Source organism: Elephantulus edwardii, unplaced genomic scaffold (genome assembly GCF_000299155.1).
Source record: "Elephantulus edwardii isolate Elephantulus edwardi_28Jun2011 unplaced genomic scaffold, EleEdw1.0 scaffold00014, whole genome shotgun sequence".
Classification (NCBI taxonomy): domain Eukaryota; kingdom Metazoa; phylum Chordata; class Mammalia; order Macroscelidea; family Macroscelididae; genus Elephantulus; species Elephantulus edwardii.
In genome coordinates, this window is record NW_006399764.1 from 30,570,420 (window position 1) to 30,598,400 (window position 27,981).

At 54.0% G+C, this 27,981-nt stretch overlaps 1 protein-coding gene across 1 annotated transcript; it reads right to left on the reverse strand.

Moving 5' to 3' along the window:
- Positions 1-904: 904 nt before the first annotated feature.
- KANK1 (KN motif and ankyrin repeat domains 1) lies at positions 905-27,981 on the reverse strand. The gene is made up of 10 exons (XM_006881325.1): positions 25,347-27,981; positions 16,473-16,667; positions 14,774-14,882; positions 12,784-13,020; positions 11,145-11,232; positions 7,895-8,114; positions 5,484-5,626; positions 4,284-4,484; positions 3,359-3,457; positions 905-970 (listed from the first exon to the last, which is right to left on the reverse strand). Exons 1-10 carry the CDS (start codon positions 27,577-27,579, stop codon positions 905-907), a joined length of 3,591 nt encoding a protein of 1,196 aa, XP_006881387.1. The 5' UTR covers positions 27,580-27,981.

A 27,981-nucleotide genomic window follows, 5' to 3' on the forward strand; every position in this document is an offset into this window, starting at 1 on the left:
TTAATGACGTTTATTTTGAAAATATGGCAAGAGTCTAAGGCACTTCAAACATTTAAATACATACAGGCCCAGGTACCCATGGCCAGGCAGCAAGAAATCCGTGCACACCAGGCTGAGCCAAGCATCCCCCCAGGCAGAGGCCAGTGGGGCCCCATACACGGCTCAACCTCTGTCATTCAGTACAGCTGGGGGCGTGCATTTATTCATAAAAATACATGTCATTCAAGTCTTTAGTTACTATGGAATACAAAAGTGGAAAATACTGTGTCAACTTTATATTTTTGAAATAAAAAGTCCTATCCACCCAGAAAACCAACTGCCCACACCTCCTTTGGGGAGATGTTATATATAATAGATATTTGTTATTTTTTAGAGTTCCAGCTTCTATTTTAAACCAGAAATTCTCCAGCGGGAGCTGTCGTGAAGGCCCAGTGGCCTCTCAACTCTCCTCCTCCGGCATGGAAGGTGGACACTCACTTGGAGTGGGTACTGAAGGTGTTTTCCCAGAACCCTGAATTAGGCAGGTTTACCTCGGGGCGGGCAATGGGAGCTCCCAGTGGGAATGGGGGCCCAGCCCTTGTCAGGGTGCAGGGGTTCGGAAAGAAGGTAGACGAGATGACCCCTCAGGCCAGCAGACAAGTCCCCACATAACAGAACACAGACCCAACACAGAGACTCAGTTCAAGGGTGTCCCCGCAGACGGAGGCTGCAAGAAGGGGACAGTGAGGGTCCTGCTTGGCCGACTTCGGTGTCACTTCCTCTGAGAAAGGTCGTCTTCCAGCCACAGCTTTTGCGTGCTGTTTGCTGGTCAGTTCAGGCCCGCGACACATACATTCAGAATCTGTCATCGTGAACAGGACATGTAGCAGCTTAACGGTGGCACGTTTGTGGAGGGCTGTGTGTATCAGTCAAAGGAGCTGCTCCGGTGTGCGGGCCCAGGAGACGCCTTCCTCCCAAGTCTGGGGGTGCTCTAGAGACCAGGAAGGAAGAGGAGGAGGGGGTTAAAAAGTGACCTCAAAGTCCATGGGTGCTATGAGCACTTAAGACTGAAAGGTTGGGGGCTGAGTCCACCCAGAAGTGCCTCAGAAGAAAGGCCTGGCAATTTCCTTATGAAGAATCAGCTGTTGAAAACTCTCTGAGCCCTTGATGCCGGAAACCCCAGAAACCTTGAGATCATCAAGAACTCTTAAACCAAAAATATCCTTCAATGTCCTCTTTTAACTCCATGTAACTAACTCACAGCTGACCCTCCAAAAGGTTTTGTTGTTGTTGTTCTGTGTCGTCGAGTCACCTGCGACTCATAGCGACCCTATGTACAACAGCCCTAAACTGCTCTGTCCTGTTCCAATCGCACCGTCTCTGACATCTTTTCCCCATGGAGCCTCTGGGGGATTCAAACCACCGGAGGCACTGCCTCTGGGTTAACACCACAACTCTCTCTAGACTTTGCCACCAGAGCTCCCAAAACCAAACCAGAGTTAGTTTTCACTCGTGAAGAGTGTTTGCCTTGAGCCCTGGGTTCTTCTAACACATCCTCTGTGTGGGGTCACACTGACAGCAGCGTGAAATCAGTAGGAACCTCTGGGGCAGGGGCCTTGCGGAGTAGGGTGAGGACGGTTACAGAGCTCGGAAAAGAGAATGTCCCCTGTCCCTGAATCGCTCCTGGGGGAGTCCTGCTGTGAACATTCTCAACAACAACAAATAACACAAGTGAAACACTGAACAGAACTGCCCAAATGAAACACAAACTAAAACACAAAGGGCATCTCCCAACACGGACAGTAATTACCACCCTTCACGGCAACAGGAATCTCACCAGCAAAGGCTGAGCGTCAGCGCAATGCTCTCTGGTAACTTATACTGTGTGAGCTTTTAAAAAGTGCTGGCTGCAAACACTGAAAAGGACTTTTCATAAAAAGAGGGAAGGAGGGAAGGAAGGAGGGAAGGAGGGAAGGAAGGAAGGAAGGAACGAACCCACGGAGCAGTTCACCTCTGACAGACATGAGCTGGCATCAGTTCAGGAGGCCCGGTCTGGCCTTGTGACCAAGGACAGCTGGGTTCCATGTGACAGAACACTCGGGAGGAGTATGCTGTCTGCATGGCTGCGAGCCAGGACTTGGTGTCCAGCAGTGCCCCCCACCCCCCACTGCCCTGGGAGCCCCCTCCTGTGCAAGAATGTGAGCGGGTGAGGACACATTTTTAGGCAAGAATGTCAGGGACATGGTGGCATGCTTTGTCTGGCCTCTTGCCTGAGTTCAGTAACATTTACATAAAGACAAGAGAGAGGCATTTAAAGAAAAGTCTTGCTGGTATTTCCCTCTGCATTCAGGCCTCCAAAGGACCCAGGTTCAAACTCCTCCTAGGAACATTCTGTGGCTGAGTGACACAACACCGGCTCCACTTTAGAGAAGGCTCCACGCCCTTCACTTCTGTTTATCTAACAAAACCAACCGCCTCCGCAAAGCAAAGCCAGGGGGGCTCTTGTGATGCAGAGTGACGGGATCAGCGTCCCATCCCAGAGGGCACCCACTCTCTTGAAAAGATGCCAGAACAGGCCATACAGCTGTGTCCTCAGGTGCTGACCCTGGGGACTGAAAATGGTTAACGCACTCATCAGCTACGTCTGTAACAGGTCCGCCCAGAGGTGCTCTGGGAGAAAGGCCTGGCAGCTGACCACCGGAACATCCTCAGGGCGTAAAAATGTCCCCGTGAGGACAAGAACTCTGTCCTCTATGGATGCGCAAGGCTGATCTCAGCGCCCTGTTTCCTTTACTTCTACTAACGGATGGAACATCGGCCCCCTCCAATATACAGGCATGTGACGTGGGAGTTCTGTAATGACTGATAAATGAAGTCCCATCTCAGAGTCTCCCTGGGGTGCAGTCTTTTGTCTGACAGAGATGAAAGGAGAGAGAAAGCAGAGGGCTGGGCCGGGGATGGGCTGGGGTGACGGACCTCAGTATCACTGAGAGAAACGCCAGGGGGGCTGGCATCCTTCAGACCTGGGTCTCTGTGCTGGGATGCCCTCGACACAGGGGCAGGCCAAGATACACACAGATCTCCAGGGCGTGCAGCCTGCAGACACGCAAGGACACAAGGGCCTTCCTCTAGAAGCATGAGCGAGAAAGCCCTTCCTGTCAGAGCCACTCTCAACGAGGGCTGCTAGCCTCCTGGTCTAAGAGAATAAATGTTTCTAAAAAAGACCCCCCACCCCCACCCCGTGGTTTCTGTGACACAATCACTGGAGAACTAAGAGACTCTCTACACTCTACTTCGAGAACCACCAGGCGACCTGCCTTTCCAGGACCTGCCCACCTGCTGGACACCAGTCTATCAAGTCCAAATGCACAGTACTCACTGGAGACTGGGCTTTTGCAAAGTTGACATGGGCATAGAGGAGAACTGCAATGTCCTTGTGTCCTGCTTCCAGGGCTATGGAGAGCGCTGTGCTGCCGTCCTGAGGGCAGAAAGAACAGGATGGGGTAAATGCCAGCAACTTCCAGAAAGCCAAGAGGTACAGGAACAAGTGTCCGTCCAGCTGTGGGCAGGGCGCCCATGTGTCCACTCGGCTACATCCTGAGGAAGCTGGGGGCCAGGGCCAGGCACAGTGCCCGGGTCCTGAATTGTCTGCATACAGTAGGTCTAGTGTGCACTTTATTTGCACTAATGCAGATGTCCCGGTATTAGTGTTCACACAGTAGGTATGTGTTTTACCAGATGCTCGTGTGAAAATGTACGAGTGAGTAAGAGACTGCACATAGTAGGAGCGGTGCCTACTGTACTTCATGCTCAGGTAAAGGTGTCACTGTATAAGCGTGCGCACAGTAGGTATGTATTTCACTGCAGGCTCAAGTAAAGTTGTCACAGAGAGTACGAGTCTGCACACAGGAGGGATAGTTTTGTTGCAAGCAGAGGCTTGCACACAGTAGGTGGACGTGTGTTTTACTGTATGCTCATGTGAAGATGAGTACAAATTTGCACACAGAAGGTATTGTGTCAAGGTTTCATTGCCAGGACACATGTGCACAAAGTAGGCAGACATGTGCTTATGCAAAGATGTCACAGTGAATACCTGTCTGCACACAGTAGGAACAGTGTAAGGGTTTCACTGCCAGCACAGGCTTGCACACAGTAGGTGGACGTGTTCCACTGTATGCTTGTGAATTGATGTCACAGTGAGTACCCGTCTGCACCGTGCCAGGCAGTGCACGGCTGGACAGTGACCAGGGCACAGGCCTCACGGGGCTCTGTCCCCCCACCCACCCCCGTGGTGGCCGGCTCACGTTGTCCTCCAGGTGGCCATTACAGCCCGGCTGGGCCAGCAGCAGCTTCACAATCTCCACGTGACCGTGCTCGCTGGCACACATGAGGGCCGTGGAGCCCTCGTCGTCCTGGATATTCACATCTGCCCCACACGCCAGCAGGCCCTTGACCATGTCGATGCGCCCGTGGCTGACCGCCAGCATGAGGGCCGTCTGTCCTGCCTGCGGGAGAGAGGACAGTGGGGTCAGAAGATGGGCAGAGGCTGCAAGAGCGGGTCTGTGCTGGTACAGAGGGACAGGAGGGAATGTGAAACACTCTCTTCTGAAAGCAGAAAGCTACGGTGTGTCCCTGACGGCATAAAGCAGCCTAAAGACTGGCGCTTCAGACCCAGCCCAAGGCAGCTCAGAAGGGCGAGTTGGTAATGTGCTTCCACCCAGGTTCTGTGCTGGGCGCAGCCGGGCAGATTCCGGCTCCTTGCGACCCTAATGCACAGAGGGAAACTGCCCGGCCGTGCTCCAGGCTGTGCCCGTTACAGAATCACCACCCGGCCTGCTGCCCACGGACTGGTGAGCTTGACCAGCCAGCCTTTCAGACAGTGGCTGACTCCTCTATGCGCTGTGCAACTGAGGCTGCTTTCCTTAAGGATTTCAGCACGAGGACCTCACGGTGCATTTCGGCATGAGGACCCCATGGTGCACTTCCGCTTGGTGACACTCGGGGCTGCCGTGAATGGATCTGACAGGATGGTCATGGGATTGGTGCCGGGGCTTTGGTTAGGGCCTAAGACAGCCCCCAAAGGCAATGTGAGGCCTGGTTCATCTTAGCTTGGAGGAGTTTAGTGCAGAGAGAAGCTGCAAAGTTTATGTTGTGGACACTGGGACAGAGACGGCCTTGGGGACATACAGGTCAACTACCACGGCTTCCTAGAAATCTCCCCCCATAAAGGGAACAATGGGTGGGGAGGAATTTCAGATTAACTGTGAGTCTCTGCGGGGGGGCTGTGTGTGTGTGTGTGTGTCTGGCCAGCTGGTTGGTCACTGGCCGGCTACGTAGCTGCTTATTTATGCGTGTACTACTGTCCACTGTACAGGCTTGTGATTTGGCTGCAGGATGAGTCCCAAGATTTTTTAGGGGATCCGTAATTTAAAACAAACAAATCAGGCCTGACTGCTGCTGGTGCTGGGAGCCACACAGGTGGGCTCCGGACGTGACCCACTGACCTGACTGGCCTTGGCATTCACATCCCCGCAGCCGAAAAGCTCTTCCACGACTTTCATGTCCTTCTCAGCCTCCACCGCGGCCAGGGCGGCCAGCATGATGGGAGTGTACCCCGCTTTGTTCTGGTGGTCCACGTCACACACATCTGCAAGAAACATGGGGAGAATTCCAGCTCTCAGGAAAGGCCAGTCTCTACAGAAGGGCTTCGAGGCTGGTAGAGCAGAAGGTCAGCAGAGAGGAAGACCCCTGGGGAGCTGGACTGGTGCAGGGGCTGCAACAACCGTCCCAGAGAACAAGACTGTGAGGCCCACGAGTGGGGGGTCCTGCTGTGCTGTGCGTAGGGTCACCCTGAAGTGGGACCAACATTACAGGACACAACGACAGGTGATGAGTTGTGCGTAGAGAGTGAAATAGAAAACGGAAGTTATGCTCATGATGAGACAAACAAAAGGAAAACGAGGGAAGGGGCAGAGGAATGAGGGACCTTAGGGAGGGGCCCTGGAGGAGGACATCCTGCTGGGTCAACTCGAGGGTCAGTGAGAAAGAGGGAGACCCTCGAGGAGATGGACAGACGTACGCAGTGCCGCCAGCCGTGGGCTCAGTGTCCCCAAATGAGAGGATGACGCAGGTCTCGGGGGTGGGACTGAGCACTGCTATACCTGGGTCACAGTGAAACCACCTGGATGACACCTGGAAACAGGACAGTCACCTCCAGGGCAGCCACGTGTGTGACTTCACGTATGGGTTAGGAAGGGACCAGGGAGATGGCATCCGAGGCAGAGGTCACAGCAGGACAGGTGAGAACACCCCCTATTGCATCAAACGAGCACCTCTGGAAGTCGCCTGATGCGATAAGAAATCTGGGTGGTCAGTCACAAAAGGACAAATATTACATGATGCCACTGTTGTAGAATGGGACTGTCCTTGGGGTTAGGGAGACACTGAGTAAGATGGGTTCAATAATGTATACTGCACTGAAGCAGGGGAGGGAGAGAACCGTCTAAAAGAGAGATGTAACTGGGTATTTCTGTCATCACAGGAGACTAGAGCGAGGGCTGCATGGTGGAGGGGACCTGGGGGAGGGTTTGTAAAACAATGAAAGAATCTTTTCTTTTACTTTTCCATAATTTTTGGACTCATGTACTTATAACTTGTTAGTCAAATTTGTGTCTTCTAGGTTGCAACACCTCCATGATACATCTTCAAGGATATGTACATGTACAGCCAAGCACAATCAATAAGAGTGCATCTGAATTCCCAAATCAATCTCCATAATAGTCTATGTGTTTCCTACTGCCAAAGGGGCCCTTTAGAGTAGTGAGAGAAGATCTTCACCCTGAAACCCACAGCGTCCCTTTTCAGCAGGAAGTAGCTAAGAGAATACGCCATCCCCTTTTCCTTATGACTCAGGGTGAAGTCTCTCTCAGGGAGGAGTGATAGGGAATGGCAAAGGATACACTGACAAAGAAGATTAATCAGAACTGGCTTTGACAAGCACTGTGGCATTTGGACAAGAACAAACTGGGAGGAGGGTAGAGAGAATAGTGCAACAATGAATGAGTGGAAGCCCAAAATCTCTGTAAATGTTTATGAAAATTAATAAAATATAATTATAGAAAAAAAAAAAAGAAATCTGGGTGGTTAGGGTCATACAACACCGCTGAGTGTCCTCAAAACCATTGAACTGTACGCTTAAAAACAGCTAACACAGGTGGCCAACGTGGCTGCTAACTGAAGGCCAAAGGTTCGAACCCACCAGCCTCTGTGAAGGTAACCCATCGACCCCCCAACAGAGGCGAGGCCAGCTCTCGGTGACCCGCAGTCTCCTGGTCTGTGCATCTGCACGGGACGAGGCCTCCAGGAGCAGCTGGTGGATTCGAACCACTGATGGTTTGGACTGCCACGTTACACATTCCACCATTAGAGGGCCTGTAGGGACGCCAGCCTTGGAGCCCCTTGAGGGCAGTTCTACAGGAGGCCTGGTTCAAAGAGTGCACAATAATGGACTTGTGTGTATCTAACCACAGCTAAAAGCAAAACCGCAGTCATGTGGGGACTCCACGCGCCCTAGGCTGCTCCTTCTGAACAGTCTCCGGACACAGGCCGTCTCTGTTCCGGGGCCGCCTCACTCTGGGTGGACAGTCCCGCTCTGGTCATGACTACAGGGGTGGCACCAGCTCTGTCGGGGCCGAGTTCCTGGGGACAGTGTGTTTGGAGGGAATGGCCATTCTAACAAACCAGTGACGGTGGCTTGGCTCTGTCCCCACCTCCGTGAGCTGGCACCTCTGCAAGGTAGCTGCAGCCCAGGGACAGACGGAGGGGCGCAGGTGCGGCTGACCCGGGACTGTGCCCTGTCCTGCCCTGTCCGCCGGGGCTGGAGCAGGGGGCCGACCTGCCCCTCTCAGCCACTCACCCACATCCAGCAGCAGCCTGACCACCTCGAAGTTGGAGTGGGACACGCTGTAGTGCAGCGCCGTGTTGCCGTTGCCGTCTGCCATGTTGATGATGTGACGCAGGACGTCTGGCGATATGGCTTCGAAGGCGGCGATGTAGTCGCCCACCATGGCCGGCACGGCCGACTTCTGGCTGGACACACGGAACCACTCATGCTGGAGGGTGTTCAGGCAGAACCGCTGCGGGACAACACAGCCGTCAGTGCCCGCTGGATGCCCACATGGACGCCGCGTAGACGTCGCGAGGCCTGGAGGTGACAGGCCGCCCTGATGATCAGAGCTCTGCTGTCAACTTGCCCCTAGGACCGTGCACAGGACCAGGGACCTAGCAGAAAATGGGGCGTCCCTCCACGACAGGGGACCCACACGAAAGCCCACTGCTGTCCAGCTGGCTCCAACTGAGACCCTACAGAGGAGAGGGACTGCCCGGCATGTCCAAGGCCAGGAATCTACGAAGCAGGCTGCCCCGTCTTCATTCTGGGCGGATCTGAACCGCTGACCATTTGGTTTGCAGCCACGTACTTTATATACGACACCACCAGGGCTCCTCTGACAGCAATCAGGACGGAAATATTGAGCTAACTCACCATCGGGCCTCTTCCTTCCATCGCCTCCGACTTCAACCCCAGTCCCACCACAGCACACGCTTGTCATCACCCCAATTCCTACCCAGACCCCAAGCAAATGTCCGGGAAATGCCGCTGACCATCCCACCCACTCGGCAGCCTGGGCGCTGTGGACAGTCAGTGGGCAGGGCAGTTTCTACAAAGGAAACCCACCACTATTGTCAATTCCAGCTCATATGGACCGCTCACTGGGCTTCAGAGGCTGGAAAGCTTCATGACAGGAGACTGTCCCTTGGATCGGCTGGTGGGCTTGAACCACTGATCTTCTGGTTTGCAGTATGATACCAAACACACCATGCCCTCAGGGCTCCCTCAGCCACACGAAGCTCGGCCAGGGTGGGCGTGCGCAGGTGGGGACGCCTGGCACACTTCCTCCTGGCCATCCCCAGTCTGAGCTTGTCACTGTACTTTGATTCCTCCAGAAAACATTTTAAAAGTGAGTGCTGGGTGCATGAGGTCAGCAGTGCTGAGTGGCTTCACCCTAGTTAGTAATCTTTACGGCTAAAGTTAAAGCAGGTTGGGCTGGAATAGACGCAGCTCTGGTGGGGTGGGGTGTTACATGCTGGGAAGTCAACCAAAGGTCAGTGGTTCAAATCCATCTGCTGCTCTGTATGGGGAAAATGGGCAGCCTTTTCTTGAAAAGTCCAGTGGACAGTGGCCCTAAGTCAGACTGACTTGAGAGCTCTGGTGGCCTAGTGGCAAGAAGCTGCACTGCAATCCCAGAGGTGAGTGGTTCGAATCCACCGGATGATCTGTTGGAGAAGGAGGGACAATCTCTATCTCCTCCTGTACCAGTCAGATCCAATTTGATGGCGCGTGCACACGCACACACACACACACACGCTCACATACAAAAGAAAAAAGGTTGAAGGCAGTGGATTTGATATTTTTGAACTTGAACTAAGAGACATGCCCAGAAGCAGGCAGCCAGGCCCACCTGTGCCCACCTCATGATAAAGCCTGTGTCCACACCAGCATCAACCTCTGTGATCAATCTGTGGGCAGTCATCATCTTCGGATCGGGTTAAACATACAGGAGGAATATGGCTTGTCGTCTTTCTAGAGCTGAAAAAATTGAGTCCCTTCTAGTTCTACATTTTTTGTTTCATAGTTCTATACTGAGCCTCATAAACTATCTTTTCCACCTCCCTTGTGGAACCTACTGTTAATACTCATTTAAGTACACGCCTCCATCTACACCACCAGCAGGAGTTCCATGGCTTGGCCTGATGGAGACAGAGTTGTCAGCGAGGGAGCTGGCTGGCCTCTGAGGGACGCCTCCTTTCCAAATCTCAATAGCCTACAGGAGCGCATGCCCGCTGGCCACCAGCACAGAGAGGCTTCTCCTTTCTCATGTTAGCACCCACAAGGCAGCCCTCGCCTCTATTTGCGTCTAACCCTTGCAGACTATTAGAAGACAGCAGTTATTTTTATGGTTAAAAATAGGGCCAGCCTTCCACATTCCACACCAGCACATGGTGTTCGCCTGTGTCAGGCACAGGAATGCAGACTTTGGCCCCGACGGCATCCAATAGAGGGCTAAACATGAGAGAGCTACAGGGAGCCTGCTCGCTGGGGCCCAAGGGTCTCAAAACAGAAGCAAGACACGGAGAAGTCAGACAGCAAACTAACTGCCTCTTTTCCTCCCAAGGAACTCTGGTGGCACAAAGCATGTGGCCTGCTAAGAGGAAGGTCAGAGGTTCAAATCTACCAGCTGCTTCACAGCAGAAAGAGGAGGCAGTTGGCTACTGTAAAGATTACAGCCCGAGCCTCTCCAGGCAGCTGTACCCTGACAGGGCTGCTGTGAACCGGAACCAGCTCGATGGCACAAGCACAAAGCAAACGCATGAGAAACGCTCCGAGTGTTTAACACGAAGGGTTCTTTGCGTTTTCACCCTTGAAGAACTCAAGGTGTCCTGGTGACGCAGGAGTTAAACACCTGGCTGCCAAGCAAAGAGTTGGCAGTTCAAACCCACCAGCTACTCCATAGGAGAAACAGGAAGCATTCAAAGCCTTTACATAGTAGCACAGTAGGTAAGGAGGTGCACTGCCAATTCAAAGGCCAGCGGTTCAAATCCACCTTCTCTGAGTGAGAAAGGTGAGCAATCTCTTCTCATGCAGTTTACTCTGAAAACCCACTGGAGGGTCAGCTATGAACTAGTCCTGACTTAATAACAAAGAGTAAAGTGAGTTGGAATCGACTGGACACCAGTTACTACGTTTTTAAACCGCAGTCTACAAAGCCCAGGTGGGGGCACAGGTAAGTGCTCTGCAGCTATTGAAAAGGTGGGCGGTTTGAACCTGCCCCACATGTCCCTGGGAGAGGAGAGGTGGCAATGTGCTCCTGTAGACAGGAGCCATGGAGACCTCGTGGGGCAGGTCGACCCGTCTCCACGGTCAACGGCATGGCTGTGGAATCCTCCTTCCCGTCTGCTAGTACATGCCTCCCCTCAACCCCCCAAAAAGTGCAGGTGGGGAACTGCGAGCCCAGGCTGGGCTGAGAGTTCAAGCACAGGATGGTGTGTGGGGGCGGCTGCAGGCTGGACCCTCGGTCACCCCAACTGCCGCCCAGAAGCCAACTCACCATATCTTTGCTGGTCAAGGCCTTGGGGTCATTTATATTATTTTTCAGTAAATTGCATGCAGACAACATCTTTTCACTCAGTTCGTACCTAAATGGGAAATAAAGAGAATGAGCACTGGTGGACGAAAAGCCTCTACGTCCCCTACAATTCTCTGAAAGGCTATCAGCAGTGACCAGCACTCGGCCCTGCCCGCTCAGGGAGGCGGCTTCCAGATTCACCAGGACGGGCCCTGTGACAAGGGTAGGGGGGTGGGGAGGCTTTCCCTCCTGAATTCTCAAAACAGTTGCTCTTAAGCGTTTGGGAGAGCTGTGAACTCCTGGGTCCCACACTAAGCCTGAGCTGGGAGACCCAGTCACATCGGTGTCCAAATGACCTCCCCAAGAATCTGCTAGAAATCAGATGGTGAGATCAGGCATGTTTTACTTACCACGTGACCATGGGGTAAACATTCATTTACAAGTTAAAGGGGTCGGATGGGAGAGAAGCCTGATTAAGGTCTCTGTTCCCCTCCCTCCTGCTTTATAAGCTTCTATCCATTTGTCAACAGACTTCAAATGGGGACAATTTTAAGGACATGCTTCAGCCAAGCCACTTCTTTTGCTCTTTTATTATAGCTATCTATTTATGAGATAAACCCCAATCAGTCCATGGGGTGATCACCCAGCAAAGCCACAAAATTCACACACGTGACTGGTCCACATCTTCACCAAAAGTGACCGTGGGAACCCAGAGAGCTGTCCCGCCCATGCATGATGGTCTTGTCATAACAGGCGAACAACCAACTATTAAACACTTATAACCACAGAAAATCTGCTGTCTTTCAATACACAGTAGGGAGTGGGGGAGATTCAAAGACTGGGCACTTGAGTGGACCCTAGTTCCGGAGGGAGGCCCTGGGTGGTACCTGATCATGAAACTAAAGTCTAGGGTTTGAATCTACCAAAGGAACCTTGGAAGAAAGGCCTGGCAATCTATTTATGAAAGGTCACACATGAGTCAGCATGGAGCCAGTGGCAGCTGGTGGTTCCACAGCGAATACCAGAGAGGGAAGAGTTAGGTTTCTAAAAATAAAGGTGGCTCGACGTAACCCTGCATTGCCACACTGCTGCTGCATTTAAGAAGTTCTGGGGGTGTGGGGCATCAAACACAGATGCACAGATACGCTCAAATCCACCAGCTGGTCCTCCGGAGAAAGGAGGTCTGTCCCCTCCTGTTACACCCTGTGACCTCAGACCCCAAGGCGGGCTGCGTGAGGCTGAGCTGCCAGAAGGCACTGGGTTTGGGTTTGTTACACTCATTGCTTCCAGGACGGATGCGAACCTCTGAGAGACAGATTCCAGCTCTGCTTTTCCCTAAAGACTCAAAACTCAGTGCTTCTGGGTCGCAATCGACTCGCAGCTGAGCCTCCGTGCAGGTTTTCAGGGGCTGTACATGGCATGGGAGGAGACTGGCCATCTTTCTCCAGTGCAGCTGGGAGATGGATTCGAACCACCATTGGGTGCTGTCTCTGGCTCTGCAGCGTAACTCCCTACAGACTCCACAGCCAGAGCTCTCTTTTCCTTAAAGAGACAGTACAAAGAGATGCCGGACAGACCCCTGCCCGCTTTCATGAGGGGCAGGGAGGGACATGTACCACACCTCTCTCGGACTTCCACCTTCTCAGGCTCACACTCTTGAACCTGCAATTCAGCTTCCACCCTGGTGGACTTGAAACCTTCGGCGGGAACGGCCCGGTGCCCGTCCGCCACTGCAAGGGTATCCTCGTCCTTGTCCTCCTCCACGCCAGGAGGGTACTCGAGAAGGTCACCTTCGTCATCTGACTCGGAGGAGGAACTTTCATCCGAGCTGGACTCGTCACTGGACGTTGTCTCATACCTAGGTGGCAATCGGGGTTTCAGAAGATGCGAAGCGAGCCTGGACAGACCCAGGACGTTTAGAAACTTCAAGGTAAAGAAAGCCAAGAGGCGACAGCAGAAATTCCACCAGTGGTCACAGAGCCCACACTCAGAGGGTCAAAGTCAGGCTTATTCAAATGCCAGGGAGCTCTGAACGGGAGTCCTGGGGCAATATAAAGGAATAGCACGTTCTCTCACTTCCTCAAAGCTGAGAAGTCCAAGGCCATTCAGAGGCAATATGGGATCATGGCCTGGTGACCTGCTCCCAGGAAGATGACAGCTGAGGTCTACTCTGCATTCCTGGGGTCACCATGCAACTCGTGGTGGTGGCTGAGGACAAGTGCAGACTGTAGGTGACAGCCTTGCTGGGCTATCAATGTCCTATCACCTGGGCACAATTATAGCCCCCTGGCGTGGGCTGAACAAAGGGGAACGCACAGGAAGCCAAGTGAGTTGCTGCTCCGTGTTCACCTGCGGGCCTTCCCGTCTTTGCGATCTTCCTGCTTCGCTTAACGATTCACCCAGGGCCCAGGTGAAGACTAAATCCTGACAGCTCCGTAGGGACATGCCCTGCGTAGCACCTCACACCTGGGCTGCCTCACCTGTGGGAACCTTTGTGACCAGGTACAGGCTCCACCACGCTGAGCTGGCAGCAAACAGTTACCCCTGCCCCACGTGGTGCTTCCCTGACCAGATCAGGTACTGATCAATCAATTCACTGCTTGGACTCAGAGAAGACAGAGCCAAGCAGGGCCCACCAACCACTACCAGGTCGGCTACGGGATGAACTGTCATCGGAGTGCGATGGACTAGCTCTGGGCTGCTAATCAAAGCCTGGCATTTCCAACCCCCGCCAGCCGCTCAGAGATGTGGAAGTCTGCTCCTGTTAACATTCAGAGACCCCCAAGCCCGATGGAGGGCCACCTTGGGTCCAGATGGACTCGACAGCTGTGGGCTTGGCTCTGGTTTGGGTTACACGATGGACACAGGGGCTGCACAGGTGTAAACAGAGCAACGGCCGTGAGGATGGTGCAGCAGCGGGCAGAGGTTTGCTCCGCTGGACACGGGGGCCAACTCAACAACTCTTGACAACAAAAGGCTGCTGGCCTGGATGGGTGCCTCTTCAAAGGTGGCAGTGTTGTGTTTGGGAATGTGGAGAGACAGAGCAGGCATCTTGGAGTGGAGAGCTCATGGCTGTGGTCTCTTTCTGCTACTTCTGAGTCTGACAATGTGAAGTACCACTGTCCAGTCCAACACTGGATAGAGGACACAGTGCCGGGCCCCCTTGACCACACTTTTCTGGTCCGAGGAAGGAACTGTAAGCACCCAACACCATCGTGTTTCCCTATAGAAAGCAGAAAGAAGAGAGGAGAGACGAAGGGAGGAGGGGAGAGGGAAGGAGAGAGAAGAGAGGAAAGGAGAGAGGAGGGAAGGGTAGAGGAGAGAGGAGGAGAACAGAGGAGAGGGGAGGGGAGAGGACAGGTGAGGGGAGAAAGAAGAGAGGAAAGGAGAGAGGAGGGGAGGGGAGAGAGAAGGAAAGAGGGGAGAGAAGGGGAGAAAGGAGAAGAAAGGAGGGGAGAGGAGAGAAGGGGAGGGGACGGGATAGAGACTCGCTCTACCTCCCTGAGGCGGGGGTCTTCCATCACCAACCAGGTGCCCTGGAGTAAGACTTCCGCCACAGGAAGCAGAGCAGAGGCCGCCCACCTGCGAGCCCAGCCCCCCGCCTTGCTTACCCCCCATTAATGCCCACGAACTGGAGGTTCTTCTTCGTGCCGCTGGGATCCTTGCTCGCATCCGCCTTCTTCATGATGGACTTGAGCGTGCTCTCATTATTCGGGTAGGCTGCGAGACAGGGAATCGGGGGATCAAAACTCACTTGACTCGTGCCTATACTCGGGGAGCCCTGGTGCGGGACGGTTAAGGTCTCTGCTGCTAACACAAAGGCTGGCAGTTCGTGCCCACTCTGTGACTCCACGGGGACCTGGTGACCTGCTCCTGTAAGATGGACAGTGGCCCAGAAAACCCCCTGGGGCAGCCTGACTCTTACAGGGTCGCTGTGAACCTGACCACGACTCTACACACAAAGTGAAACGAACAGGCCATCCTCCGACACACACGTTTTAGAATTATTCCCATTCATGGAAATGTAGCTCTTGGCATGTCTCCATGGAGAAACTTGCACAAAATTGCCTGAAAAATGGTGTGGATGAAAAAAATAAAACACCTCACAGTTCCATTAATAACTCTCTCGAAGTGGAAAAAAGCTCCATCAGTCCTCACAGACACAACAGGAGCGGAGACGGTCCTGGCGTGTGCACGAGGTCACTGCTGATAAAGGGACGCCGTGTCTCCCCTGAGTCTCAAACACCATTCAGGCACAAAGCAGCGGCCCAGGGCAGCCCGTGAGAGGCAGACGCTGCCTTTCATAACAAGCAATTCTCAGAGAAGGGGTGCGTGTTGTTAGCTGACACGGAGTCAGACTCCGTTCTATGGTGACCCCATACAAGTGCTGCCCAGTCCAGCACCAGCCCCAGGACCAGTGGGGGTCAGACTATTATGGCCCAGGGGGATTTTTCCTGGCTGCTTTTCAGAAGTAGATCGCCAGGCCTTTCTTCCTAGTCTGTCTTCAATTGGAGAAACTGCTAAAGCCCAGCACAACCATGGAGTTGGCACTGCCTCAGTGACCCTCTGTTGGGCTTCTGTATCGGTGTTTCTTTACAGAGGGGACCTGCTGGCCTCGTCCACAGGCAGCTGCACCGCTAACTCAAAGCTGCTGTTGGAGGTTTGAATCCACCGGTGACGACACAAGAACAGAATGCGTAATCTCCTGTTGTGTGATTTACGGCCTCAGGAAACCCACTGGAGGATCAGTGCTGGTTCCGACACTCAGCGGCAGTGAGGTTTGTTGAGGGAGCGTGTATCTTTATCTCGGAGCTCTGGTGGCCTAGTGGGCTTTTGTGTTGCCAACCCAAAGGCATGTTGTTCAAATCCACAAGCTCCTCCTCACGTGAATGGTGGACAAGGCCCTCCCATGACTTTTCAGCTTTGGTAACCCCACTGGAGGGTCAGCTCTGAATGGACAGCACAGAACAACAACAACAACAACAACAACACATCTTCCCTAGAGGTCAGTGCCCCTCCTTGTGTCTCGGAGCTACTGGTGGAGTCAAACTGGAGACACACAGCTTCTGTGTGAGCAGACACGTGATAGTGGTACACATGGTGCCCTGGCCAGGAATTGAACCCAGGATTCCTGCATGGAAGGTGAGAATTCTACCAGGAAGTGTCACCATCCACGTTTGTTTCTTTAGCAATCACTTACGGATACTCTGTGTCCTGTCCCCACAACTGAGCTATATTATTCCAGTTCTACTTTAAGAAGACCTGACTTGAAACTGGGGACATGGACACCCCAAAGCTGAGGAACGTTACCATAGAGACCAGAGGCGATCTGGTCATCGGTCAGGTTCACAGTGGGCAGTGTCTCCTGAGCTGGGAAGGGGGCCTGGCTGCCACTGGGGTCCCTGTCTGTAGTCCTGTCCGCCGGATCCTGCAGAACCGTCTCTGTTCTCACCGCTGTCCCGACCCACAGCGCCCCACATTTACAGGTGCAGTGCGGGCTGCTTCCTGTTGGAGGAAGACATTGTTAGAGGAAGGATTCTCCTGGTCACCATGATCCTGATGCAGGAGACACCCAAAGGACAGCTCGTCTCTATGGGAGCAGACAGCTCTGTGTCCGAGAGGTTCAAATCCACCAGCCGCTCTGTGGGAGAAGGATGGACAATCTCCTCCTGTGCAATTTACAGCCTCTGAAAACCCCCTGGAGGGTGAGCTATGAGTCTGTTCAGACTTGACAGCAATGAGCTGAACGGCTGTATAGGTAAGTATATGCATATACACACGTACAGACACACAACACACAGTGTTTTGAGTGGTGAAAGTTTACACAGGCGGTGAGGTTCTCATTTGACAATTTCTATACAGATTGCTCAGTGACATTAGTGACAACTTTGGTGGCGTGTCAACACTCTTTCACACTGCTCTGCTCTTTGGAACTTATAGTGGCTTATTTCTTAGAACTAGATTGTCAGGCCTTTGTTCTGAGGCACTTCTGGATGGATGCAAATGTTGGCCTTTGGTTAACAACTGAGCACTTATGTCTGAGTCACCCAAAGACCCTGAATCCTTTGGGACCCGGACTCCTTCAGAACCCTGACTTAAGCTAGTCAGCCAAGCCTGAAGCTCACCACCACACAGGAAACGCAGTGCACCTGCCCACCTGGACAACTCATCTTCTCTGACCTTGTCTGCTCCTCTCCTGCCCCAGTTCTAGGACTTGGCTGGCACCCTGTAAACGGACCCTGTGTAGACTGGAGCCCATCACTGTGCCCAGAGCCCCGACCCAGCTTCATCTCTACGTGCCCTCTTGCATCCTCACCAGGGCCAACCTGCCTCCACTCAAGAGTCTGGGGCACGTGGTCGCTTTGGTATAGAGTGGTTTATGGTGACACACACACACACCCTCTCCCACCTGTTGGGATGGGGAACTCCTTACGTTTCCTGTCTGAACGCACCTCCCTTCAATACATGCAAAGCTTCAGAAATACACACCACACATATATACACACACCGCATATGTATACATAAACACGCATGCACAGACACAGTGATACAAACAGAAGAGATACTCAGAGTTACAGAAACACACATCCCACAACAGACAGACACTCACATAGCGACAGCCGCACACATGGTTACACACTCACACATACACAGACATGCACACATTTCCACGAGCACACATACTCTTTATACATCACACTTATACAGGTACACAAGAACATCCAGAGATGCACCGACACACACCCACACACACCCATCCCGCGACAGACACCTGTATACATCACGCACACACCACATCGAACAGAAGACAGCCCCCCTCGGGGACCCTGATGCACCAGACAGAGCTGACAGCACCAAACCCGTGTCATTCAACTCAAGGCTGTGAAGCTTCTGCTGAGGCGAAGCCTGAGACCAAGACACATGTTAAAACCACGCTGCTTAAATCACAGGGAATTTGCTATCTGGGTCTCTGGGTGCAAATGGCCTGGCAAACTGTGGTACAAAGGCAGCCCCTAAAAGCCACGCTGGCATGCGGTCTCCCTCTTCCACACTACGGGCCACCAGGAGTCAAAGCTGATTCAGCAACTGAAAACGTGATCAGTTCTCTGAACGTGGTAAGCCCAGCCCCTGCTGCACACCTGCAGCCGTGGGCCACACTGGGTGGCACGTGCCAGGGAGGACAGCGGACAGGAAGGAAAGGGGGTAAAGTGTAGCCGACCGGAAAACCGGCTGCAGCTGAGGCAGCTCCGACTCACAGCAGAACGGCCCGAGGCTCGTGGGGCCCATCCCGCCCCCTGGGTGAATGTTTATGGAAGTGGACCCCCCACATTTTCTCCCATGAAGCAGCTTCAAACTGCTGACCTTTAAGTAAACAGTTGAGGACTTAATCACTGTGCCTCCAAAGCTCCTTGGAATGGGCTCTGGACACACAGCAAAGTTTCTAAAAGTGTCAGAAAATGAGACTTTTAAGACCTATTTGAATGGATTCTAAAAGTTGCTGCGTTTCTTTCTATCAACTGTCTGGCATGCCAACTCCTGTTTTTGCTTCCAGTGGCAAGTGTTTTCTGCAAACACAGAATGGACAATGTGGCTGTTAACTAGCCACGTCCCGTGCCAGGCACTCCCCGATGCATTCTCACCAGATTTCAGAGACACATAACTTCCTTGTTTCGGAATCACTATGGGGACTGTGCAATCACTCAGCTGTTTTCCCAAAGCCGATGGATTCTTGTTTTCCCATAAAGAACAGGGGCCTGTGCCTCAGACCAAATGCTGGTTTGCGGGGCAGACAGTGGAGCATTCACTCTGGGTTTACGTGAAGTCTGGAGCGTTATTGATGGAGAAGGGACACTTCATCTCTCTCCCTTGGCACAACTCCCAGAAGTCTGCTGGAGAGCCCACGTGTATGGTCACCAATACGGTCACGCCCACCGCCACCGAATCCATTCTGACTGTAAGTGACCCTGGTGGGCAGTGTATTCTGAGGCTGTCCTCTACGAAACCAAATTGCCACTTCCCTCTTCCTGGGAATGGCTGGTGGCTTCGAACCGCTCACCTTTTGGTCAGCAGCTGAACGTTTAACCACTAAACCACAAGGGCTCCTATGAGCACATGCTGTTGTTGTTAAGTGCCGTTGAGTCGTAGATGACTCATAGTGACCCTATGAACGAAAATCCTCAACACTCGGGTGACTTTCATCCTTTCTCCAGGTTCATAGGGTTCCTGGAGGCAAGCTACTGGGCATCTTAGAGATGAGACCCCCAATCCAAGCTCACTTCTGAAAGGTGATTCTGTCTCACCGAGACCCTGCAGGATGGAGCAGAGCAGCCCCTCAGTGCTGTTGTTAGGTGTCACAGACTCACTGGTAACTCACAGTGACTCGAAGAACCACAGATCTGAGCCTATCAGGGTTCTGCACCGCCTCAGGCCCCTCCCCATTCACTTCTACTGTGCGTGAGCTTCCTGCTACAGTGACTGCGTCAACCCATCACGCTGGGGGTCTTCCTCCTTCCTCTGACCCTCTACTGTTCCCAGTATGACGTCCTTTTCCAAGGACTGCCCCTCCTGACAGAATGCCCAAAGTCCCTGAGACCAGTGTCACCATCCTTGTCTCTAAGGAGCGCTCTGGTTACATTTCCTCTAACACACAGTTGTTCTTTTATCAGTCCATGATATCTTTGGTCCTCTCTCCCAACACCAAAGCTCAGAAGCATTGATTCACCTCCTGCCATTCTTATTTATTATCCAGTTTTCAAATGCACAGGCAGTAACTGAAAACACTGTGCCGCGGACCAGGCACACTTCAGTCCGCACGCGGACACTGTTACTCATGAGAGCACTCTGGAGAGGTTCCTGACAGCAGATTTTCTTGGAAAAATCTATCTTGAAAGAAGTGCATCCAGGGTGCTCCTTGGAGGCAATGATACTGAAACTGTCTCACACTTGAGAAATCCTGTCAGGAGGGGACAGTTTTTGGGAAGAGACTTCATGCTGGCAAAGGCAGAAGGTCAGGGAAAGAGAGGCTAACTCACAACTGGATAGACCCACACAGTGACGGCAACCATGGGCTCAAGTGTGGCAGAGACCGAGAACTGCGCGGGCTGCGGCAAGGCTGCAGCTGCGGTTCACAAGGTCGCTATAATGAGTGGCGGTTGATTTGATGGGACAGAAAGTGGTGCTACCAAAGCTGGGTGACTCGAATCCGCGGCCCTCAGGCCTGTTTTTGGTCAAACATTCTTCTACACGGCATAGCCCTGGTATGTCCATTTGCTGTACAGAGGTAACTCATGGTTGCTGTGAAGCTGAACACTGTGACACTGATGTGTCAAGTGAGAGAATGGTTACTGATGGTGGACAGTGTTTGGTGGAGCTCTCTAATTAAAACAAGCTTGGAAGCAGGAGGCATCCACTTCCAAAATAGCTTGCCTCTGGAGACCCTATAAACCTGGAGAAAGAATAAAAGTTATACAAGTGTTCAGGTCTTTCGTTCATGGGTCACTATGAGTCACCTACGACTCGACGACACTTAACAACAACAACTGGATATATATCTCTCCATTGTTTTGTGACTTGAAAGCATACATTCAAAGCGGATCGTTTCAGTCATTTTGCTCCAGAGTATTAATTACGACATCCGGTGTGTGATACTGCCTCTCCCGTCACTCACCATTGTCGCTGTGACGTGCCATCAGATCACCTACACTTCAAAATGACCCGACAAACAATAGCTCTGAATCCTGCCCTTTCTGAGCCAAGCTCCCCGTTGCCCATTAGAATAATTATTATCCACTTATTTTCTGCACCCTCCCCCTTCCTAGTAAACACACTTGAATGGTTCTATCTGTACGTAAAACTTTCTTAAGCTTTTTATAAAATCTTTCCAGAAGAAGACAGCTTCATCCTTCTCCTGCAGAGAAACCAAGGACCTCGGTTTAAGAGCCCAGCATTTTAACCCCCACACCACCAGGCTCCCCCGATTGAGGACAGAAACAAATGAGGGCAATGTGGGGTTCAGTGCTGCTGGAAGCTGAGCTCTGGTGGCCTAGAGATAAGGAGCTGCTTGTGCTGCCAACCTGAAGGCACATGGTTCGAATCCACCAGCTGCTCTGTGGGAGAAAGACGGGAATTCTCCTCCTGTGCGATTTACAGCCTCTGAAAACTCACTAGATGGTCAGATAGAGATCAGTCCTGATGGCACCTCAAACAACAAGCATCCTGGTGGTGCGGCGGTTAAGTGCTTGGCTGCTAACTGAAAGGCAGCTGGACTCTATCCAAGGGCTCAGCAGGAGAGGAGACCATAATGGTGGGAGCTCAGGACCCCCCTGCCCTGCCCCCTAGTGCTCTGCCCTGTCACCGGGGTGCTCAGGGTCAGAGGGACGGGGCAGCACCCAACAGCACGCCAGTCTGGTCTTTCCCAGGAACCCCAGAGGGCAGTCAGGGACATTGGGAAGGTGGGGCTCTCACTTAGAAGTGAAAATGCCAGAGTGGAAGGCAGGGCACATCTCCTTCCCACTCCCGTCCTCGTTTAATTACACCTCCACCCAAGCCTGACCCAGAAACGCTGGCCGCTGCTTCAGGAGGGCTGGGGGACAGAAGGCCTGGCTCTTCCCAGCCCCTCTCAAGACCTCTCAGGCCGAAAGCATGGCCCTGGGGCAGACCTTAGCCTAATGCGCTTGCTTCTCGGATACTGTGCTTTTCACAAATGCAAGGCCACGCTTCTCTGACCGACTCTATCAGCACCGTTTCGCCTCACCTTGTACCTCTGTGTCCTATTTTGATCACTCTTGAACTATTTCAAACGTGCTCCACACTCTGTTGTCCACTCCCAAGAGCACCTTCGCTCACCGCCTTTGTGTCAGTCTCCCTCACAGGGACCTGCAGTGGGCAGTACACCTGGGCTGTACACCACAAAGGAGGGGACCACGCAGCTTCGTCTGGTGGAGGCGCTGCTGCTGGGATGACCACCGGGGACGGGCGAGCAGAGCACGATGCCCGCTAGCCTCCCCGTCTAGTATAAACGTAACTTTTACAAGCACTGCTGTCCTTTACCATCGAGGTGGAACCGGCTCACAGCTCACCTTCCGGGGCGTTTTCAGAGGCAATAAACTGCCCAGGAGGTGACTGCCCATCTTTCTCCCACGGAGCAGCTGGTGGATTTGAACCACGTGCTTTTGGGCTGGCAGTGCCGCTCCTTACCACTAACCCACCAGAGCTCCCTGATAAGCACTAGGAAACCAAAATTCTCTGTAACTATCATGATTTCTGCTTTATTGGCCTGGCCTGGAACAAACCTGCGTATCTCAAGGCGGGCCTGCCTGCTCTTTGCACACTTTCCCATCTGCACTTTAATGTGGTTTCTAACCAACACTCCCAGGGCTAAACTCTCAACAAAACCCCACACCAAAATCCTTACTGCTGTCGAATCTGAACCAACACACAGCCGACCTTCCCCTGAGGTGCCGAGGCTGTGAACAGGACAGAGACGATGGCTCCGTTTTCTTCTGTGGCTCTGCTGGTGGATCTGAACCACCTCTGGGTTATCAACTCCCTGCAGACTAAGCCACCAGCTGTTGTTGTTAACTGCCATCGAGTATAACTCAGCAACCCTGAGAACAACAAACGTGGACCCTGTCCTGTCCCGTGCAACCCTCATCTCTGACGCACTTGAGCCTGTTGCTGTGTCAATCCCCCTCCTTAGAGTGGTCCTGAAAGCAGCTACTGATCATCCTCCTCTTCTGCTCATGGACGCCGGGGGTCTCACGTGTTAGTGGATTAATTAGGGGCACATTTGTAGGGGACGAGGCAGGTCAGCTGGACGCAAACAGCCCAGAGATCCTGTCACACAGCCAGGCACCATTCCCCACGTGCCCTCCTCAGGGTGTTTCCACAGATGCCAGGGCCACCGCAGGATCCGGTGGGCAGGAATGTGAAACTGGAGCCCCGTGTGGGAGTGGAGGGAAGGTGGGAGACAATGCACCTGGGAACGGAGCAGCACAAAGAGTGGACGTGCCTCTGACACCATCATTTTCAAAAGGATGTGCAAGCGGGCATGTTATTAGTCCTTCAGGCAGATTGCTGTGGGCTCTATGTCACTGTAATCCTTTCTATTTCTAAATCCTTCCCCTCTCCCAATACATTTCCTAGAATCCCTGGATTCTATAAGGCCAAAACCCACACATCAGCTGTCATGGGCATTTCTCCCCCTTTTCTACAATAAACAGTCTGTCCCTGGCACAAAGTTTCTGATAGGAATTCAGGGCTAAAAGCAGAGGCCCAGGAAGACAGAAAAACAGTCTATTTCCGTCCGTTTTAATCACTACCCTCTCATGCTATAAAGAGAAACAGGCTTGGCCATTTTTGGTAATGGCCAGCTGACATCTGGCCCGACACTGCATCTTTCCACATAAGAAGATTGAATGCACACTCGTTATCTCACACATTTGAATTTTTTTTTTTTCTGGTAGCCTTTGGTCAGAATGGAGAAGATGCAGCTTGGTTTTTTGACTATTGTTGTGCTATTTGGTTCTGACTCACAGCAATCCTGTAACAGAAGACCTGGCCTGGTCGTCACCGTGTGCGATCCCTATGTGCTCAAGCCTGCTGTTACAGGTACCACATCAGTCCGTCTCGTCGACAGCCTTCCTCTCTTCTGCTGACCCTCTGTTTTACCAAGGCAAGCTCTGGTGGTGTAGACTGTACAGAGACGGACTGCTAGCCCGAAGGCTGTGTGAATCTCCAGCAGTTCGAATCCACCAGTGGCTTGGTGAGAAAAAGATGGGCAGTCTCCTCCAGTTAAGATTTACTGCCTCAAAAGGCCAGTGGAAGGCCAAGTGCACAGAGTGGCTGTGAGCTGAGTCTATTCTATTGACCATGGACCCTTCTCTAGTGGCATCTCCTGAGAACATCTCCACAGTGTGAGAGAGAAGGATTTTCCATACTAGCCCCTGAGAAACATTCCTTTTTTGGGGGTGGGGAAGGGGTTGGGAACGTGGGCTTCTCAAACCTCACAATTTAACATGTTAACAAGAAAAAAAATCACAGCAGATCTGAACCAGTGCTTACGAAGAGCCCTTAATGAATACAGAAGTGTGTGCACGCAGACACAAGAGAGGACAGTAGTTATTAAAATATCCACCGACACATGTAGTGTGACCACGCTGGAAGAGGTACAGGTCCGTCTGGAACCCACCCAGATAGCCTGACCTCTGTGCAGGGCGTTCCCACGCACACGCACCACCACTTGAGACACAGCATAACTGACAAGGAGGAAGGTCTTTTTAAGGAGTCTAGCTAGAAAACATCATTATAGCATAAACCACTCCCCACCCTGGCTCTGACGTGTGTTGTACTGGGGTGTCTGGTGTGATGCTGGGCTTTACTAGGTCACTGGTATTTCAAACCAACAGGGTTATCCATGGTGGACAAGTCTCAAAGAGCTGCTTGAGCCAATGAGAACCATGTGGATCAAACTCAACAGAAACCACTGAGTTTGAAAACCCCTGCGTTTCCCAGATGGTCAAGCTTTGCTGTCCATCTTTCTCTTTGTGAAGTAGCTAGTGGACTGAAACTGCTTACATTTTGGTTATCTGCACGACATTTGACAATTATAGCCTTTGAAAGCCCAATGGGCAGTTCTGCTCTGTCCCATGGGCCACTGTCAGTTGGAACTGACTCGAGCCCACGATAGTGGACAGGGCAGAAGACGTGTCCCACAGGTGAAGTGGGCAGAATGTAAGTGGAAGAGAATGAAGAATCACCATATCAAGCTGGCACGAAGGTGGCAATTTCTCGGCCACCCAACACCGGCTGGCTTTTCCTCCCCACCCCAACCTTCAGCAACTGACCTTAACACCCACCCAGCCCGGTACCACTGAGCCCAGGCTGGCTGCCAGCAACCCTTCACTGTGTTCTGAGGTTGCAGATCTTTATGGGAGGAGACTGCCAGTCTCTCTCCTAAGCAGCTGGTGGATTTGATCTGCTGACTTTGCAGTTAGAAGCCCCAGACGTCACACACTACGTCACCAGAGCTCCTTAGATCCCATCGATGCTCCAACTAGAAAACTCTGAAAAACTCCTGGATTTGGAATCTTACGTTTTCACCCATGGATGGTTACAAACCCGTCGCCCCTGGAAACCCGCCATCCTGGCCCCACCCACCCTCAGGGCCCTCATGGAGCGGCCTACCTGTCGCTTTGTCCAGACCACCAGGGGTTCTCGGCTCCTCGGCACTGGCCGACCTGATGGCAGAGTTGATGGAGGAGAGGGTGCTCATGAGCTGGGAGTTGAGGGAGCCCATCTGGGAGTGGGGCGCCCCGAAAGCTTCGGCCAGCTCGCTGTAGTTCTCGGCCAGCAGTGTCTGCTGTTCGGTCAGCAGCCTCTGCACCTGCTCGATGTAGTGGTCCAGCCCCACCACCGCTCCTGGCACCGGGGGCTGCTCCCGAGTGTCTCCGATCGGCTCGTCCCCCACGCCAACGCTCCTCCTGCCACCCGCGAGCCCCCCGGTCACCTGGGGGGGCCCGCAGGCTATGCTCCGCATCCTGAGGCCAACCAGGTAGTGGTCATTGATGCTCACCTGCCCCACGCCCGCGTCTTTGGTCTTCACCGCCGAGGGCCTGTCACCGCCAGTGCTGCCGGAAAGCACTGTCCCCACCCCGACAGAACGCGTCCTCGGGGGAGAGCTGACGTCCCGCACACGGCCCTCTCCCACGGCCACCGTCCGCGTCTCCACCAGCTGGGTGGACGTCTGCTTGTCCGCGGTGCTGAGCGTGGTGTTGGTGCAGGACTCGGCGAGGGTGGCCAGCTCGGTGCTGGTGGCCTGGTCGGCCTGCTCCCAGTGCGTGCTGGTGTGCTGGCTGCTGGTCCGGGGCGCGGCCATCACGGCGGCCTCCAACCGGGCCACTGTGTCCGTGCTGACGCCACGGGAGGCGCACTCCTTCGGGGCGCAGACGGTCACGTCCACGCGGCAGTCCCCGCAGCCGATGGAGCGCACGTCCCGCAGGCCCAGGCCCGTCCTGAGGAGGCCCAGGTCGTGCACCGACTCCTCCGTGTTGCTGCCCGTCTCGCACACGCTCACATCGGCGCCCACCGCCTGGTCCCGCGTCTCCACCGTGCGGCCGGCCCCGCGCTCGTACACGTCCACGCGCTCCTTCACCACCCACCGGCTCATGGGCAGCTCGGGCCCCGCGGCGGCGCTGCGACACTCGGGCCGGCAGGAGACGCCTGCATCCTGGCTCTGTGCGGTGGTGCCCACGCAGCTGTCCACCACAGCCACGTGGCTGCCCACCTTCTGGTCCCGCGTCGGCACCACAGCCTCCACTGCCTTGCTGAAGGCCAGCGGCTGTGCCAGCGTGGCCTTGTCGGCCCTCTTCCTGGCGCCGGCCACCTGCAGCTCATGCTTGAGCCGCGTCATCTCGCGGTCGTGCGTGGTCTCCCGCAGCTGCACCTCCAGCCGGTAGATCTTCTCCTTCAGGGCCTCGATGGTCTGCTGCTGCAGCTCGATTTCCCGGTCGGCCTCCGTGGTCACGCCCAGCATGGCCTCGGTCACGCCCACGCTGGCGTCCCTGGTGTCTGTGAGCGTCCCCACGGCCACGTCCTTGCAGATGGCCGCATCCCTGCAGACAGCTGTGTCCCTGCAGACGGCTGCTTCCCTGCGGGCCCCCAGCAGGCCATGCGTGCCCTGGTCGGTGCCCTCAGCCACGGAGCGGCTGTCCCGGGAGGCCGGGGCGCAGGCCTCGTAGCTGCTGTCCTGGATCTTCTGCTCCAGGGCCTGCATGTCAGCCGTGAGCTGCCGGAACTCGCGCAGCCGCTGCGTGCTCTGCTCCACGCTCTCCAGCTCCTCGTCCTGGTCTTCGATGTACAGCTCCCTGGCACCCCGGCGCCCCCGGGCCAGCTGGGGCAGCTGCGAGGCGTGCCCGGCGCTGTAGGAGCGGGGCCGGGGGCCGCAGCCGTCGCCCTGGGGGGCGGCCTGGCGGCTCTTGAGCTGGGTGGCCAGCTGCCGCTTCTCCTCCTGCAGGACGGAAATCTTCACCTGCAGCACCGGGATGGTCCGCACCTGCTCCTCCAGCTCCTTGAGCCGCTTCAGGGCCACGGCCATCTGCTCACGGATGTGCTGCAGGTGCTGGGGGCTCACGTTGGTGACCGGGGTGGAGACCCCTGAGCTGAGCGGGCTGTGGCGGATGGAGCTGCCCACGGAGGACGTGGGGGCAGCGGCCGGGGCGAAGGCGCTGTAATCTCCGTTGCCTTGGAAGCCATTCTGGTGTGGGTGCACAGCGGGGTTGTGGCTTCCAGTGCCCATGTAGCAGGGGAGGGGGCTGGTGGAGCCCAGGCCTCCGAAGCTGGCCAGCCGGGGCCTCCGGAAGTCCCCCGGCGCCAGCTGCATGCCGACCTTCTCCTGCTCCAGTCGTCGCCGTGTCTCCATCAGGGTCTTGGTGACATGGAGGTTGAGCTTTGGAAGCTGGGGTGAGGGAGGTGGCAGCTGTCGGCTCTCTAGGACGTTAAAGAAGGTGGGAGAGGTCTCTCGAGGGGCGGGTGGCCGGGGGATGGGAGTGGATGTCACCTGGATTCTGGATGGGCACTGCCTGTGGTTGTCACTGGGGGAGAAGAGCGACTCGGTGGAGGGCCAGGCGACTTGATGGCCCGGTGGACATGGCGCGGGCAACTTGAGCTTCTTGTGAATGTTCAGTTTCTTGATAGTATTTCCCTTCTGGATGTCATCCACGTACTTGAGGAAGTCCAAGTCTAGCTGATAACCATAGGGGGTCTCCACAAAATAGGGATCTCTCTGGCCCTTGTCAACATCTCCGTTCAGAACATCATCTGC

Coding starts and splice junctions, on each gene's coding strand:
- KANK1 (XM_006881325.1), bottom strand. CDS start 27,579: ATGGAGACACGGCGACGACTGGAGCAGGAGAAGGTCGGCATGCAGCTG. Junction 16,668..25,346: donor TGGTCTGGACAAAGCGACAG/GTAGGCCGCTCC, acceptor TTCCTCCAACAG/GAAGCAGCCCGCACTGCACC. Junction 3,458..4,283: donor ATGGCCACCTGGAGGACAAC/GTGAGCCGGCCA, acceptor TTCTGCCCTCAG/GACGGCAGCACAGCGCTCTC.